The 18219-nt window shown below is 35.9% G+C and overlaps 1 protein-coding gene across 2 annotated transcripts in view; it reads left to right on the top strand.

The window, feature by feature from the left end:
- The window catches only part of EPSTI1 (epithelial stromal interaction 1), an 87844-nt gene extending 71281 nt beyond the window's left edge, over nucleotides 1–16563 (top strand). Inside the window, exons 8-10 of one of the 2 annotated variants that reach the window (XM_047723533.1) lie at nucleotides 3418–3491; nucleotides 7740–7839; nucleotides 14628–16563. In XM_047723533.1, coding sequence (XP_047579489.1) covers nucleotides 3418–3491; nucleotides 7740–7839; nucleotides 14628–14636 — 183 coding nt within the window. In that variant the 3' untranslated portion in view covers nucleotides 14637–16563. The remainder of the gene's footprint in view (nucleotides 1–3417; nucleotides 3492–7739; nucleotides 7840–14627) is intronic. The other variant, XM_047723531.1, reaches the window with a different exon arrangement.
- Nucleotides 16564–18219: the final 1656 nt, after the last annotated feature.

Raw genomic sequence — 18219 nt, forward strand, 5'->3', positions numbered from 1 at the left:
AAAACTTACTCTTGAACTTACATTTTTCAAAAATTATGTAAGTTCAATAATGAACTTACATAATTCAATAATAATAATAGATCCAACTGTAACTATCCCTATATGTGTATCTCTGAACAGTTCTACAAAAGAAGTGTACGTTTTACATGTTGCTGGTTGTTGCCAAATTGTCCTCCAAAAACTAAATCAGTTTTCACTAATTTAGGTATGCCACAAAAGTGCTTGACTATACTTGTTTTTCTGTTGATCTTTTCTAGTTTTTTTCCACTATGACTGAAAAATTTTATCTCATTGTTCTGGTTTTTATTTCTTTGATTGTGTGTGAATATATCATGACCATTTTGAAGTTATAAGCAATCTGTACTTTGTGAATTTTTCCTTCCTCTTCTTTGGTCCTTTCTGTTTGGTTGCTGTTTTTTTCTCACTAGTTTATATGAGGTCTTAACCACCTCCTCAGGCCTCCCCAGAATCTTGATCTAAAATAGTAACTGAGTCTCACATCAGTGTGTTTAATCCTCCACATAGGATTACAACTGGATATATTTTTCACTTGTTTTTGGGTTTCCTCTTTTCTAGAGTAGAAACTCTTAAGGAGAAAGGTTCTCCTCTATCTTGTTCATTATTATATCCCTGTCATATAGATCCAAGCCTGGCTCATAATAAGCAGTCAGAAGTTGTTGAATGAGTGAAATAATAATTGAATTCATCTATATGTGTTAAAAAAAAGTTTTAAATTTGTTTTCTAATTTTGTTTAAGCTATTAAGCTATTTTTCCCAATGGAAGCTTTGAATTTTCATGCAGCCAAATTTATCAATCATTTTCCTTTATGATTTCTGAACTTTTCTTGCTCTACACCTATAAATAAATATACTCATGCCTCCTTTGAAAACTCCTGTGGCTCCATCTTTTAAGTTAAAATCTTAGACCTTGGAGCACCTGGGTGGTTTAGTCGTTAAACATCTGCCTTCAGCTCATGCCATGATCTCAGGGTCTTGGGATCGAGCCCTGCATGGGACTCCCTGCTCAGTGGGAAGCCTGCTTCTCCCTCTACCCCTGCTTGTATTCCCTCTCTTGCTGTCTCTCTTTCTGTCAAATAAATAAATAAAATCTTAGAAAAAACTCAGATCGCTATAAAATTTATTTTTATATTAAATTTTTTTTAAGATTTATTTATTTATTTTAGAGGGAGAGAGAGAGAGCACACGAGCAGGAGCGGGAAGGGAGAGGGAGACAGAATCTCAGGCAGACTCCACACTAAGCCTGGACTCCCAAATAGGGCTCGATTTCAGAACCCTGAGATCACAACCTGAACTAAAACCAAGTGCTGGATGCTTAACAGACTGCACCACCCAGGAGCAACACCACCCCCCCACCCCACACACACCAAAATTCTTTTAAAGCCATAACCCAGCAAGAGCAAAATAACAGGTTGGAGACTACAGCAAAGAAAAGGAACCAGCAAAATTTCAGAAGCTAAACCACAGAGCTAAGGAAAGCCCAAACTTATTTGCAAGAAGTGGTAAGGTGTGAGTTGAAGCAGTCCCAATGCAGTTCTGTAACTGGGGTGCCAGCTACTTTGAGGGCTGGTTGAAGAGATAAGGATGACTTGGAAGTCTAAAGAGAAGCCGTAGGACCCCTGGAGCACCTCCCTTGCCACTGAACTTTGGAAAACACTGTAAGGATAAGGGCTGAGGATGGTGATATAGTGAGAAGGGAGGTTGAGGTTGGGATGGGGGGTGTAATAGAGCCCAAAATCTTCCACAGTAGGAAGGCAAAAGATAGTATCTTTTTTCAAAGTTAAGAAATAGAATATACATACTATTAAGAAAGAGGTAATTGATAGATGAAACCACACACAGGAACTAAAAGTGATTTTGGTGTCAATGGGGGAGGATAGGAACTTCTTTTATTTTTGTGTAAGGTTTGGTAGTACTAATAAGTAGCTCTCTTACTTGGTAGCCTTTTAAAAACTATGTTCATATATTATAGTGGCAAAAAATAAAATAAAATGATTTTATGCCATTGTAGGAAAGTTTGAGTCTCTAGCACAAGGCTTGGCATCTACTGCATAAATGCCCATACAATGGTTGAGTGAATATTATTTATTTAGAAAACCTGATTTTTTTTCCTTTGGTGGTGGTGCTAGATAGTAACTGGAATTAAATATGTGCTTTAGGGATTGATGAGTAATATATTTGGAATATCACAGTATATGAAACCAGTCTCTTTGTTTTGGGGATGGTGGAATGTTAGAAGGCCTTTAAATAAAGTTAAAAAATAAAATGTCAATCTGAACTTTGAATTTATTTTATAATTTTATTTTATTTTTTAAAAATATTTTATTTATTTATTTGACAGAGAGAGAGATCACAAGTAGGCAGAGAGACAGGCAGAGGGAGAGAAGGAAGCAGGCTCCCTGCCAACCAGAGAGCCTGATGCAGGGCTTGATCCGAGGACCCCGAGACCATGACCTGAGCCAAAGGCAGAGGCCTAACCCACTGAGCCACCCAGGAACCCCTATTTTATACTTTTTATCAAGGACATTTTGTGCTTAAAAAATACATGTGTTGGCATGTGTTTATCAAGATGTGTCAGTATTTTCTCTACTAGAAAATTCTCTGACTCAGGCCCTAATTTATGACATGGTTCTGGTAATTCTCATCCCTCTGCCTTTTCCTGTCTTTGAAAAGAGGTTAAAAAACCAGTCTGCTTCAAGGAAGGCAATTGAATACTAGAGAAATGCTGGCACCTAGTTCTTTGGCTTAACACCATAAACAGAGTAAGTTGAAGATTGCGTCTTCTAGGAAGATAATCAGAATGTCAGAAGCAGAGATTTAGTTGTAGTAACATGATCTCCTACCTGAAACAAAGTATCCCCTCTAGGGAGTCCAAAGTTCTGCTGATATTAGAAGTAACTAGTCAATAATAGGTAAGTTGATTATTCTCCAGGAGGGAGGATATTTTACTAATGGAATTGCACTACAGAATTGAGTTCACCATTTATTTGTAAGCTGCTATAAATTTGTTGGGAAAGAAATGCTAGAGAAATACCAGGAAATAGTATTGTGTGACATTTCTTGAAGAACTGATTTGATTTTTCTTTGTAAGACATAGGTGAGTTTGACTCATGTTGTATTTTCTTCTGTGTATGTTGTACCTATTAGTCTAATATCTTGAGCATGCACATTGGCGTTTTAATCTTACAATTTTATACTCTCAAAGCTATTGTTTGACTAAGGTACAATTATTTTTGCTACCTAATTACATAAGAACATAATTTCACATGGAAATGGTACTTAAGTAAAAGTTTCAAAAATGAAATAGTATACCAGCTCAGGTTAAATATGTAATTGATTTGGGTATCTTCTGTACAACGTTAATTGAAAGACATATTTTAAAATTTTTATTGTTCTTAGAGTGAATTACTGGAATTTAAGCGACAACAACAGGAGGAAGAAAGGACCAAAACTCACCAAGCTGAACACAGGAGGTATAAATGGCTAATAAAATAAGCATCCTTGATTAAAATAACTACCTATAAAGTTTTTGCAATGTTTTAAGAAAGTACTATAATCATATTGAATATGGTTTTGGAATCTATATTACCTTTTTAACTTTATATTATTGGGGCATGTTATGTATGTGAGGATGTCAACTGCTACATATGTATACATATACATACACATACACGATCTGATTTTTCATACATAGACAGAAAATATCCAGCTTTTCTGGGGAGGTGGCAAAAATTCATACTAGAAAACCGAATCATGCTGTCAAGCTATTTGTTTATTTAGGTGATACTTAATTTGTCTCCCACAACTTTAGAATAACTGAACTTGTCTAGAGGGTGAGATACTCATACTTGAATATGAAAGGTCAGACAAGAACTATTTTATATTCATTAACATATTAGGAAAAATATCTTAAAATAGAAACCATTAAACAATTTTTAACATTGTAAGTACTCTCTTATTCCTAATATCAGACATTAAGAGCACCCAGTAAAATATCATGTTGATGTTGGGCCATTGCTAATAACCTCCATATCTATCATTATTCTAGGATTTTCCTGGGGGGCGCTTGGTTTATCTGAGTTTATTGCAATGTGCTTGAGAATCTCAGAAGAATTTAAAGGGTTTCATGATATAAGAGAGCAAGTTCTTTTGAAACTGAGTGGTGTCACTTATATGTTTAACCTTCCCACTGTTGCTAATTTGCATTTTTTAGTTGTGGTGGTTTCATTTTTTAATTGAGAATTTACAGAGTGTTAATGGAAGCTCCCAATTCTGCTGGAGCTGTGAACTATGGATGGGTACTCATATTTTTTTGACCTGATTATTTTACTTACATAGTCTATCAAAATAGTTTTAAAATGTCAACTGTGAATTTAGGTGGTTTTCTCTGACTAAAAGAAAACGTCAGAATTCTGATGCATTGGTTAGGCTATTTTGGGGGGTGAGGGGTAGCAATTACTGCTACCTATTTTTTTTCCTTATGGTTTTTCTCATTTTCTAAAAACTTTTTTTTTTTTTAAGATTTTATTTATTTGACAGAGCAGAAGCAGGGGGACAGCAGGCAGAGGGAAAGGGAGAAGCAGGCTCCTCACTGAGCAGGGAGCCCAATGTGAGACTTGATCCCAGGATCCTGGGATCATGACCTGAGCCAAAGGCAGACATTTAACCAACTGAGCCACTCAAGTGCCCCTGGTTCTTCTCATTTTCTCTTTAAAATTCTTTTTACTAAAAAACCTATAGTGCATTTTTTTTAACACTGGTTGTTAGTAGTAGCCAGTTATTTCTCTGGATTTCTGAGGATTGATTAGATTGTAAAGCTTTAAGCATCTTAAAGATAGTGTGATATGTTACATTAATAGGCCCTCTTGGCTAAGAAATTCATGTTCAGTGGGCATCCAATAAAAACGCAAGTTATTTAGTAAGAGGTAGAAAGGATTAATTTCTTGTTGTGGGAAACTTGACCCTCATTCTTTATTTCCATAATACTGGATACCTAAATTTTGGTGGGGTTATTTATTTTCTACACATTATTTTTTCTTTTTATTGATTCTAGTTAAATATAGATGCAAATTTAATCTAAGAGGAAATCTCTCCGGGTAATAACCTCAGTAACCAGTTTTGAGGTAACTGATCAAGTTTTTGAACACATATTTTATGTTCTCAGTCAGTTTTTGAGGAGAGCATATGTTTATATTGCCCTTTAGAGTTTAAAGTAAGCTCTTGCATGTTAAATGAAAATACTCATTCAATAGCCTCTGAACGAATAAAATCCCTGACTATTCCTGCTGAGGGCAACAGCACTAGCTCTGTGTGGATGTGTATGTATGCACACATGCACATGTGTGTGTGTGCACATGTGTGTGTGTGTAAGGGCCATAAGTTAGATTTTCTCCAGGGATATAATTTTATTAGAGTCAAAAAGACAACATGCTTTCTACCATTTAGAAGTTGACATAGCAGAAAACTCAACTCTGAGTTTTATAACAGAAAGCTTGTGGAATTCCTCACAAGCTTTTCAATGCATCCTATATTGATTGAGCCTGGCTGCACTGGAACCTGACCCATGGTAACTTTCTAAGTGAGAGAAGAAAGTTGAAACCTCAGAGAGAAAAGACAAAGCATGGGGGTCAAGGACTTGAAAAGATCTGAGCTATGAGTTGAAAAGTGGAATGAACTGAACTGATTTACTGAAACTTGAACCAGCCTTAAATAGTAGTTTTTATCCATATTAACCCTTAGAAGAAAAGCCAGAGCAGTGGTTTGACAGCAATAAAATGTATGTTCTTTCTAACACTAGTAAACAAATCTGTAAGTTGGTACTTTTTCCTTCTCTTTGAATTCTCAATAGGAATTGAGAAAAAACACAATCTCTTTACCACCTATGGGCTCTTGTTGACCCACTGTGCTGTCCTCCTAGTAACTGATGGCCAAAAGTGAATTGTACCACCTGCATCCATGATAAGACATCAGTTTTGACAGTGTGTGAACGAACTGAGAGCTGTGGATATTGGGCCATTTTGCAGCCTATACTCACCACCATTGGTGGTTTCTTGATGCAGCTGTAGTCACAGAAGCAAGCAGATATGGGGACCACACACCTGGATGATTCATTCATTCTCTTCTTACCTATCAGGACAAGGCTCTGTGAAGGTTTTGTTCTAGGCATTGGTAATAGGCATAAAATAGCAGAGAACATCCCTAACTGCATGGAAATTACAATCTGGAGAAAAGAAATAGAAGTCAACAAGTTAACAGCAAGAGTATTTCAGACAATGATATGTACTGTGAGGAGAGAGATTGAAGATGGTAGTTCCTCCATGAAGAGTTAACATCAAAGGACAAGAGCCAGTCACATTGTAGATATCCCCTATTATTAGGTATAGGAAAAAATGCAAAGGCCCTCAAGTGGGAATGAGTTTGGACTTGAGTCTCAAGTGGCTGGATTATAGATGGTGAGGAAGAGAATAAGATAAAATGAGATTGGCAGGAACCAGAAAATACAAGATTTTACAAGCCAGTATTTTGTTCTAAGACTAATGGGAAATCATAAGAGACTCTTAACTATAGGAAATAAACTGACAGTTGTTGGAGGGGAGGTGTTTGGGGGGATGGGAGAACTGGATGATGGGATTTAAGGAGGGCACTTTATAGAATGAGCACTTGTGGTTATATACAACTGATGAATCACTAAATTCTGCTCTGAAATTAATAATATGCTATATGTTAATTAAAGTGAATTTAAAATAAAAAATTAAAAAGACCAATGGAAGATCATAGGAGGGTTTTAAGCAAAAGGAAGGCATGATCCCTTTTATAATTTAGTAAGGTAGTTGTGTGGAGAATGAATTACAGAGGGTGGGAGTGGAAGCCAAAGCAAGATGAGAGAGGATAGTGATTTGGACTAGAATGGTGGCCATGGAAAGTTTTAATTTTTTTATATTTTATAATACACAGGGAAGTCCATGAAATAAATATTTAGAATAATTAGAGAGTGAACATTCAAGTAGCCAGCTCCAGATATAGAATATAACCACCACTCTACTGTTAACCCTTATTCTGACCTCTATGATAATCATTTTCTTGCCTTTCCTTAAGGTTTTACCTTCTACGTGTTAACCTTAATTTCTGAAATTGGTTACTGGAAGTATAACCAAACATCAGGGAAGGATATACCCATTCTTTCTTTTGAAAACTTGAGTTTCCCTCTTTTGATATTTCCCATTTCTAATATGAATTTCTTCCCATTTTCCTTCTAATTTGCACTTATGGGATTTACTTTAGCAAGACTGGAAGTGGGGTACAGGTCATTTGGGAGGGACATCTCCATTGCAACAATAGTACCACAGAGCTATTTTTAGTTCCCCTTCATGTTTCAGGTCTTTCCAAAGCTTCCATCTCTTCTCAGCCTCTAGATTTTGCACCTGGCTGGTCTTGGAGGGGTATGGTAGCTAGGGAATAAGGCTCTTGCAGAACTGGTAGAAGATGAAGGAATGAAGTTCTGAGTTCAGAATTGTGTCCCCTCTTGCTGGAGTCACAACTGGCGAAGGGCTGTTAACAGCATTTCATATGGCTAATGTGAAAAGAAGTCTCTACAGATTACTTCTAAGCTGAGTGGGGGTGGGGGAAGCAATCCTCACAGTTCATACAGCATGTTAGGTTCTCAAAAATCTCTCAACCCTGTAGCAAGCTTTCCACTTACACATATTTTTCATTGTTTAAAGGGTAAATAATGTTTTCTTGGACCGGCTCCAAGGCAAAAGTCAACCAGGTGGCTTTGAGCACTTTGGAGGCCATTGGAATACGAATAGTGGTAACAGCTGGGTGAGTTTTTTCTTTTCTCTTAAAAAAAGATCTTTCAAAGTTGAACAGTAAAAACAATGAGAATTTTAAAAATATGTCATGGCTTTCTCCCAAGGTATTATTTTTTTGTTGTGCTGTTCAGCTCTATGATGGGCAGTCAGCCAGGGTGATTACTGTAAATTCCACGATAGTTTCTAGAGAGAGGGAAAAAGTCCTGGTTTCAGCGCTGGCCAATCACAATAAAAAATGACACCTGCCCTTTGTTCTCAATATGATTGCCTGGACTGTAAAGATTTTTTATCACCCCTTGCCCAGAACTACAACAAAAACAAATGAAAAAAATTTTTTCAAGAGGATTTTAAGTGCAATACGGTTATAAAAATAGTAAGCATTCTCTAGTAATATATTCTTTCAGTGAAACTAGCACATCAAAGAAACCAGTATTTAATTTTTCACTACAAAATGATTTTTAAAAAACCCTACAGCAAAAGGCACTTTTTGGAAATGAAATGTCCTTATGGATTTCTGTGAGGAAAACCTTGCAACTGTGTCGTAATATGTGTTTAATGTGTTTTGTGTGCACAATATATCATTGAACCAGCACTGAATCTTCGGAATGTATATAATTGCAGGCTTTGCAATGTGTACAGACTCAAAACTACACTGGGTTTCATAATTTAATTGAGACCCAAGTGCATACGTACCTACTAAAAAAATGGAGCAGATAGAAATCTTTAAACTGGTAAAATACAACAAAATAATCAAGTGCTTGCTGGAAACTCTAGAGATCACCCTTTAATAAATACTTCATGGGCAAAAGATAAATTTTGAGAAAGTCTGTTGGAAATCTTATGCATGTTTTCTTGAAAGGCATTTAGTAGTTAAAATTGATGAATAGATCTCACAAATGTATATATACTGAAGATAATTGAATGTAGGCAAGTTTGCAAAGAATTTTACTGGATGTGTATCCATAATGTATGCTCTTGTGTATCACTATGACATTCAGAATAGGGACAACATGGAAGAGAGAGAAAAGAATCAAAACACAGGATTTTGTATCAGGAGTTACAATTTATAAATTATTGACTTATTCATAAGAATATATGAGTAGGAGTCCTGTGGAAAATGGGGCATTATGACTTGAAGACATTATTCATGTTCATGGAATTTATAAGTTGTGAGACATGATTGAAACTTGGATTTTGGGCAGGACTTAGAAACTGCACATTTTCTCCTCTACTTACCAACTCTCAAAATTTAGAAAGTACTTAGAAAAATACCTGGGATTGAGGGGAAGATGATGGGAGAGAGTAAATGAATACCACATGGGCTGCTGTTAAGGGAATGAGGGTTTGGAAATCTGGTTCACCCCTGACTATTGATAGGCCTTATGGGAGTGAGCTGTAAATCTCTGCTTAGACTCTTCATGGATAAAAAGAAAGGAGTATCATTTTCTTGTGGATATGAGTGAAGGTTACTAAAGTTGCCTTAGTAGGAGAGTCTTGGCCAAGTCCAAAGTGGTTATCAGCTCTTCCCTTATTTGAAAGAAGCAGTGACATAAAGGTCCTCAGGCCCCCACCTCTACATCCCTATGGACATCCTTACTTCTATGTCTGCTTCTCCTTGGGGACCAGATTCTCTCTTATCCACCTACTGGGGGACTTTGTTCTAATGATAGTCTTCTCTCTCCTGAATTGTCAAATGTTCACCTGAACTAGAAAATTCCCATCAGCATAATATATAAATATAAATTATATTGATACCCCTTCCCTCTTGCTACTGTCCTGTTTCTTTGTTCCCCTTTCAAGCAAAACTTAAGAAGTTTCTATCCTTTGGCTGTTCTGTAATTTCTTTCTTCCCATTTCTCTTAAACTCATTTAAATCGTGATCTAGATTTTATCAGTCCAACCATAATGCTCTTGTCATGGTCACTAATGATGTCCATATTACAAAGTCCAGTGGTTATTTTTCAGTCTTCCTCTTTTGATCCATCGGCATCATTTGTCATGGTGAATCACTTCCTCCTCTCTGAAACTGTTTACTTGGCTTCTGGGGCATTATACTTTCTTGGGTTTCCACCAATCCCAGTGGCTACTCCTTTTCATTCTCCTTTGCTGAATCCCCTGCATCTTGCTGTCCTCTCAGCATTGGAGCACCTCAGAGATCCACCTTGGATCACCTTCTGAACTTTATGTTCACTTAACACCTTGATGGCCTCATTCATTCTCATGAATTTAAATTCCACTTATATGTTTATTACTCATACATTTCTAATTCCAACCTTGACCTCTTCCTTGACTCTAGACTTGCATATCCATTTATCCACTCAACAGCTCTACTTGCATGTCTAATGGACATCTCAATCTTAACATGTCTAAAAGTTGACCTTTGATTCCTTCTACCTGAGTGCTCCATCTGCACTTTATCCTTTTATATATTGGTACAGCCCATATCACTCACAATTGATCCATCAGCAAATCTTCTTTTTTTTTTTTTTTTAAAGATTTTATTTATTTGTCAGAGAGAGAGAGAGGAGAGCGAGCGAGCACAGGCAGACAGAATGGCAGGCAGAGGCAGAGGGAGAAGCAGGCTCCCCGCCGAGCAAGGAGCCCGATGTGGGACTCGATCCCAGGACGCTGGGATCATGACCTGAGCCGAAGGCAGCTGCTTAACCAACTGAGCCACCCAGGCGTCCCGCAAATCTTCTTCTTTTTTAAAATTTATGTATCCATTTATTTATTTGAGAGAGAGGGAAAGAGAGACAGACAGCATGAGAGGAGGGAGGGTCAGAGGGAGAAGCAGGCTCCCTGCTAAGCAGGGAGCCTAATGTGGGACTCGATCCTGGGACTCCAGGATCATGATCTGAGCTGAAGACAGTCACTTAACCAACTGAGCCACCCAGGCACCCATCCATCAGCAAATCTACTTGACTTCTCCTCCAAATATGTACAAACTAGCAGCTTCTCACTACCTCCACCACTATTATTCTACTTCCAATCTCCGTTAGTGCTCATCTAGATTCTTGAAATAGTCTTCTAGATGGTTTCCTTGCTTCTACACTTACCCACCTACAGCCTATTCTCAATATGAATGATCCCTTTGAAACAGAAGCCAGATCCTGTCACTTCCTTGCTTAAAGTCTTCCAGTGACTCCCGTGACTCTCAAATCACATGGAGTAAAAACCAAAGTCCATACTGTAGCCTACCAGGTGCTTCCTTGATCTAGATGCCACTTTATCCCTTTGGTGTTCTCTTACCACACTGCCCTTCCTTCTTCCTCATTCCTCCCAGCCACATCAGCTTTCTTGCTGCTCTTTGAAAACTTAAGGAACTGGCTACTTTCACCTTATGGCCTTTGCACTGGTTGCTCCCTCTATACTTCTCCATATGATTTTTTCTAGAAGATTTTTCTTGAATCTCACCTCAGTGAGGTTTCCCTGGCAATCTATTTAATGCTGCCACTTGTGCCCTTATCCCTGGCTCTAGCAGTCTTTTTTCTGGGCTTCACTTCTTTTTTCTGTGGCATTCCACAACTTCTAACATAGCTTTCTAACATTATTTGCTTATATATATTATTTTCTGTTTACTCTTAATCTCTCCCTAAGGTGTAATACACATTCCATATTGCATCAGTCAGGGCCCTTTGATTGTTTTATTCATTGATCTATCCCAAGCATACGATAGTGGTTGGAACTTAGCACAGGCACAAGGAAACAGGTGGCTATGACTGAGGGATGGCAAAACAACAAAGATTTAGAACCAAATGATTTGATATACTGAAATGCTTTGATACTAAATTTAAAATAGCTATGTATAAAACATATGATGTAATAAATTTTCTTTCTTTCTTTTTTTTAAAAAAGATTTTATTTATTTATTTGACAGAGATCACAAGTAGGCAGAGAGGCAGGCAGATAGAGAGAGAGGTGGAAGCAGGCTCCCTGTTGAGCAGAGAGCCCGATGTGGGGCCCTATCCCAGGACCCTGGGATCACGACCTGAGCTGAAAGCAGAGGCTTTAACCCACTGAGCCACCCAGATGCCCCATGATGTAATAAATTTTGGATTTGAAACAATGAGCAAAAACAAGTGACAAAGACAACCAAGAAGATTTGAAAAAGAACAAAATCGAACTTCAAAGCAGAAAAAAACATAATCTCTGGAATTAAAGCACTCAATGAATTCATCACAATAAAAGGAACATAAATTAAGAACTAAATCAAAATACCATTTCTCATCTATTATTTTGGCAAAAGAAGAAAAGATTGGCAATATACTCTTTTGGGAAGGCTGTGGGGAGAAGAGTTCATTCACGTATTATTGGTGGGAATTCAAAAGGATACAAAAACTATCTAATTTAATTTGTCATCTTCCTTGCATAAAATAAAACCGGGTCTAGACGTATTGGAGAAAAGCTCTACTAAATATTTGAAAAACAGATTATTCTAGAAGTCTAGAAAGTTCTCCAGATAAATGAAAAAAGAGAAAATAATTTCCAAAGAATTAAACAAGTGACTATAACCTGAATCACGATCACAGAAAAAAAATTTATGAATATAGGCTCATTCATAAATACAGACTTAAGAAAAATCACAAAATTTTGACAGATTCAATAATAAATTTCTTTAAAATGCATAATATATCCTTGTCAAATTGGATTTATCTCAGATGGAAGCTTGATTGATCACAAATGAATAAACAAAACAAGACCAAAAAACTGAGATGATTTACCTCCTAAATTATAGGAGAAATACCATATGATCATCTCGGTAGATACAGAGAAAACATTTGAAAAATTTCAGTACTCATTTGTGATAAAAGCTCCTTGGAAAGGAGAAATAGGACATTTCTTTAGCTAATAAAGGGAGCAAAAATTTATAATAGAAATATATTAAAGGCATTTCCTTTAAATCATATGTGAAGGTTGAAAGGAAAAGAAACATTTATAAATCACAGATGATACAATTACCTACTCAGAAAATCAAAAAGAATTGATATTTAAGTTATCAGAATAAATAAGAAGACTACAAATTTGGTAGATTTAGGATCAATATATAAAAACTTCTATAAATTGCAAATAAACAAAAAATTAATAAAAAGATAAAACCAAAAATGCCATGCCCTTTAAAAAATAAAGTTTTATAGAAAGATCTTAAGGAATAAATGAATGAAGTTATACCTTATTAATGGATAGGAATAGGAATGAGCTCTCAAATAATCTATAGATTTCATTAAATTATGATCAAAGAACCAAGAATAACCAATTCACTACTAAAAATAAAGAAGTATGTATAGAGACTTGTTTAAACATTTAATATAGTCTGGAACTGGCACAAGCAGACCCAACCATTTTTGGAATTCTGACATATGACAGAAGGCAAAGCACATCAGTGGGGAAAGTATACTCTTCAACAAATATTACTGGGACAGTTGAATACCCACATGAAATCATAACCAATCAACTCCAGGTGGATTAAGCCTTATAAGTAGAAAAGAAGACTTCTCAAACTTTAGAAGAAAATAGACTATTTATAAAATTGAGCTAGGGCGGATTTTGTAAGATCCAAAGTATAAACCAAAAGGAAATGATAAATATACATTAAAATGAAATATCTATTCATTGAAGGACACCATACAAAAGAAAGAAGAGAAGCCATATATGAAGATTTTTACCCTGGACATGTTTTGTAAAGAACAAGTAGATGAAAGTTTAATACACAGAATGTATTTAGACTGTGTCATTTATTTAGAAGTTGACAGATGACACCTGAGCTTCTCCAGGAATGAGAGAGTTCACAGATGCGGCTTGGAGGAACTACTAGAAATCAGTAAAAAGCTGAGGAAGCAGAAAAGGAGGAAGGCAGAAAATACAACAATGATGAAAAACAAAGAGAAAAAAAAACTTGTTTCTTGGAACATCATATGAACACTTAAGTAGTAGGTCTTTGATAAGTGTATTTGGATAGACAGACTATTCTTTATCTTTCAATCTTTTAAAAATTAAATCATTAATTGCATATTCCTTTATATATAATTAAAAATTATTTTTACATTAAAATTTTTTTGGTTTTCTAGCCTCCTCTGCTACTCTTTATGATATAACTAGGGTAGGACTTTGAAAGAATCACTTGAAGTTCTGTTTTCTCTGATACCGGTAGGTGAGACTCCTTAAATGCTGTGGAAACTCTAAATCCTGTGTCTTCAAGGGCATTTGCACTTTGAACATGACCTATGAGGCAACCTGAGATTTTAGTGTCCTGGAATATTAGAGCAGCAATAGTCTGAATCCCAAGTGTAATGTTGCACAGCATTCTGGGAGGTTTGATGGAGACTTCTTGACCCTTTGCACAGGGTGGGGGGTGGAGGGGACTCATTTAGTCTAGTTCCCTTCCTGGAGGTCCCCTTAAAAGTCACCATTCTGCTGCATAATACAGTGCCATTCTACGCCACACATTTCCATTTAAATTGCACTGCTTCACACTGTGTTGTCCTGTCCTTGCTGTAACTATGGAGGTAGGTGACAGTATTTGTGAATACTATTGTTTGTAACCTACGTTAACCTCTAAGAACACAGCTGATGAGCTGTCACTCAACAAGCCATTACATTGTTGACAGAGACTATTTTGTGAATCAAATGCAATGGGACTTGAAAATTAAATCATGTCACTGGGACAAATCATTAAATACGAAATAGACATTTAAGCCCAGTGTAGTAAAGGGTGTTCTCTGAGGAAACTTCATTTTGTACTTAGAGAGGCTCTGAATTTGTTTTGCTGCTTATACTCATTTTTGTTCTTTTTTTTTCCAGGATGTATGAGAAATATTTACTTCATCTGTCCTTTGTCACCTGACCTTGAAGAACCTCACTTGATGATTTTCCTTAAAACTCCTTTATTTATCTTCACTGTTTTTACCTTGACTTCAGTTGCCCATCCACTCAGCTGAATGAACATTGGGGATGACCAGTTTTCCCCTGTTATTATTGATGCATGTTTGTAGAATCTGATTGCTGAGCTCAGATTTAATTTCTACTGCCAGTGAAATGTTACACTCTCTCACTGGTTTCACATCTTATTGGAAACCTAATTACAGCAATGTTAGTAAGATAAAAAAAGGAGGGAATAATTCGATACTTTTGGGTTTGCAAGAGTTATGGGTGCTACATGCTTATCTCTCAAAGCAGCTAATTCTTATGTAATTCTCAGATAATGCTGGGGGAAGCTTTGGCATTTTTTAGATTAACCTCTACTTAATCCAGGGTACAAACTTGAGCAAAAGAAAAAAATAAATCTTTTATACTCTTTTAAACACATTCATAAATAAATTTTGAAATACTTCTGTATAAATGGTTTTTATTTTTAATGAAAAGCTCTTGAGTTGTTCTCTTTTGATGGGTCTCATTTTTATATTCTTTATAGTCTATGTAGATCAAATGTAAGACTGCAATCACTATTGGATCTGCCTTTGGTATTGATTTACTTACTAATACTATTCCTCTGGTTTTTCATAGTGGGCCAGCTAATCGCCTGAAAGGACATGGTTTATATAAAAATCAACTAAATGGAAATATAGATACAATGTGGTTTTTAGGTGTTCTGGAAATTTGTCTTTTCTCTATGCACCCTATGTCCTATAGCTAATTCAGCAGGCTTTCTGTTCTACTTTTATGCCCTTACCTGGTTATAGACCTGAGAGTGCAAGAGTGTTGGTTTTCCATGCTTTATGTTCTAGTCCCAACTCCATGTTATATAGAAGAGCATTACATTTAGTCTTAGAATGAAGGTGGGAAGAGCAAATAGTTTTGCAGCTGAGAAACTAATACTATTTTTTTAAATGGCATTTAACTGACATGCAATGTTATATTAGTTTCAGGTGTATAACATAGTGATTCGACATTTGTATACATTGCAAACAGATCACAATGTAAGCCTAGTTACCATCTATTACCTTGCAAGTTAAAATAATAATATTTGGTATATTCCCCATGCTGTGCATTATATCCCCATAACTTACTCATTTTATAATTGAAAGTTTGTGTTTCTTCATCCCCTTCACCCCCCTACTTCTCTAAAACCTCTCTGGCAACTACTATTCTGTTTTCTGTATCTGTGTGCTTGGGTTTTGTTTGTTTTTAGATTCCACATATAAGTGAAACCATGCAGTATTTGTCTTCCTCTGTCTGACTTATTCCTCTTAGAATACTACCATCAAGTTCCATTCATGTTATCACAAATGGCAAGGTTTCATTCTTTTTATGGCTGAATACTATTCCATTATACATATCTACCACATTGTCTTTAGCCATTCATTCACTGATGGACATTTAGGCATTGTTTTCGTATCTTGACAATGGTGAATAACATTGCAATGAACAGAGGGGTACCTATATCTTTCCAAATTAGTGTTTTTGTTTTCTTCAGTTAGATACCCAGTAGTGTAATTGGTCATATGGTGGTTTTATTTTTAAAATTTTGAGGAAACTCCATATTGTTCTCCATAGTGCATAAGCTAATTTACATCACTACCACCAACGAAGGTTCCCTTTTCCTCACATCCTTGCCAACACTAATTTCTGTTCTTTTGGTAATGGCCTGATGGGTGTAATGTGATTATCTCCTGCTGTTTTGATTAGCATGTCCCTGATGATTAGTGATATTGAGCATCTTTTCATGTGCCTGTCAGCCATCTGTATGTCTTCATTGAAAAAAAATGTCTCTTCAGATCTTTTGCCCGCTTTTTCCTTTTTTTTTCTGTTAAAGATTTTATTTATTTATTTGAAAGAGAGAAAGTGTAAGAGACAGCATGAGAGGGGAGAGGGTCAGAGGGAGAAGCAGACTCCTGGCTGAGCTGGGAACCCAGTGAGGGACTTGATCCTGGGACTCTGGGATCATGATCTGAGCTGAAGCAGTCGCTTACCCAACTGAGCCACCCAGGTGCCCCCTTTTGCTAGTTTCTTAACTTGACTATTTTTTTGACTTGTAGTTCTTTACATATATATTGATATTAACCCCTTATTGGATACATGATTTGCAAATATCTTCTATTCACTAGATTGCATTTTTATTCCATTAGTTTCCTTTACTGTTCAGAAGATTTTTAGTGTGATGCAGTCCCATTTGTTTATTTTTGCTTTTGTTTCCCTTATCTTTGGAGTCAGATTAAAAAAAAAAAAAATCCCTAAGACTGATGTTAAGGAGTTTACTGTAAAGAAGTTTCTTCTCAGAGTTTTGTGGTTTCAGGTTTTATATTCAAGCCTTTAATTGATTTTGGGTTAATTTTTGTGTATGCTATAAGATAGTGGTTTCACTTTTTTTTTTTTTTTTTTTGCATGTAGCTCCCCAGTTTTCCCAGAACCATTTATTGAACAGACAGTCTTTTACCCATTGTGTATTTTTACCTCCTCTGTCATAAATTAATTGGTCACATACATGTGGGTTTATTTCTGGGTTCTCTATTCTGTTCCATTGACCTATGTGTCTGTTTTTAATGCTGATACCATACTGTTTTGATTAGTATAGCTTTGTAATATAAATTGAAATCAGGGAGCATGATATTCTTGGCTTGTTCTTTCTCAAGATTGTTTCAACTATTTGGAGTCTTTTGTGGCTCCATATAAATTTTAGAATTATTTATTTTCTGTGAAAAAATGCCATTGGGATTTTTACAGGGATTGCACTGAATCTGTAGATTGCTTTGGGTAGTATGACATTTTAATAATATTAATTCTTCTCAGCTGAGAGCACAGAGTATCTTTCCAATTATTTGTATTACCTTCAATTTCTTTCATTAGTATCTTATAGTTTTCGATGTATAGGTCTTTCACCTCGGTTAAATTTATTTTTAGGCATTTTATTCTTTTTGATGTGATTGTAAACAGAACTGCTTTTTTGATTACTCTTATAGTTCATCATTAGTGTACAGAAATGCAACATATTTTTATGTATTAATTTTGTATCCTGCAACTTTACTGAATTCATTTATTAGAGGTTTTTTTGGTAACATCTTTAGGGTTTTCCATTTATAGTATTAAATCATCTGTAAATAGTAACAGTTTTACTTTTTCCTTTGCAATTTGGATGCCTTTTCTTTTTCTTGCCTAGTTGCTCTGGACAGGACTTTAGTTACTATTTTAGTACTGAAAGTTGGGAGAGTGCACATCCTTTTCCTGTCTTGGGTCTTAGAGGAAAAGCTTTTAAGTATTTCCCCATTGAGTTTATGGGTTATATATATTCCCTCTGTCCTCTGATATTAGCTATCAGTTATATATATTCCCTCTGTCCCCACTTTAATCAGTTTTTATCATGAATGGATGTTGATTTACATCAAATGTTTTTTCTGCATCTACTGAAATGGTCATATTTTAATCTTATATTAATGTGGTATATTGCAATTTATTTGTG

Source organism: Lutra lutra, chromosome 3 (assembly GCF_902655055.1).
Source record: "Lutra lutra chromosome 3, mLutLut1.2, whole genome shotgun sequence".
NCBI classification, from domain to species: Eukaryota; Metazoa; Chordata; class Mammalia; order Carnivora; family Mustelidae; genus Lutra; species Lutra lutra.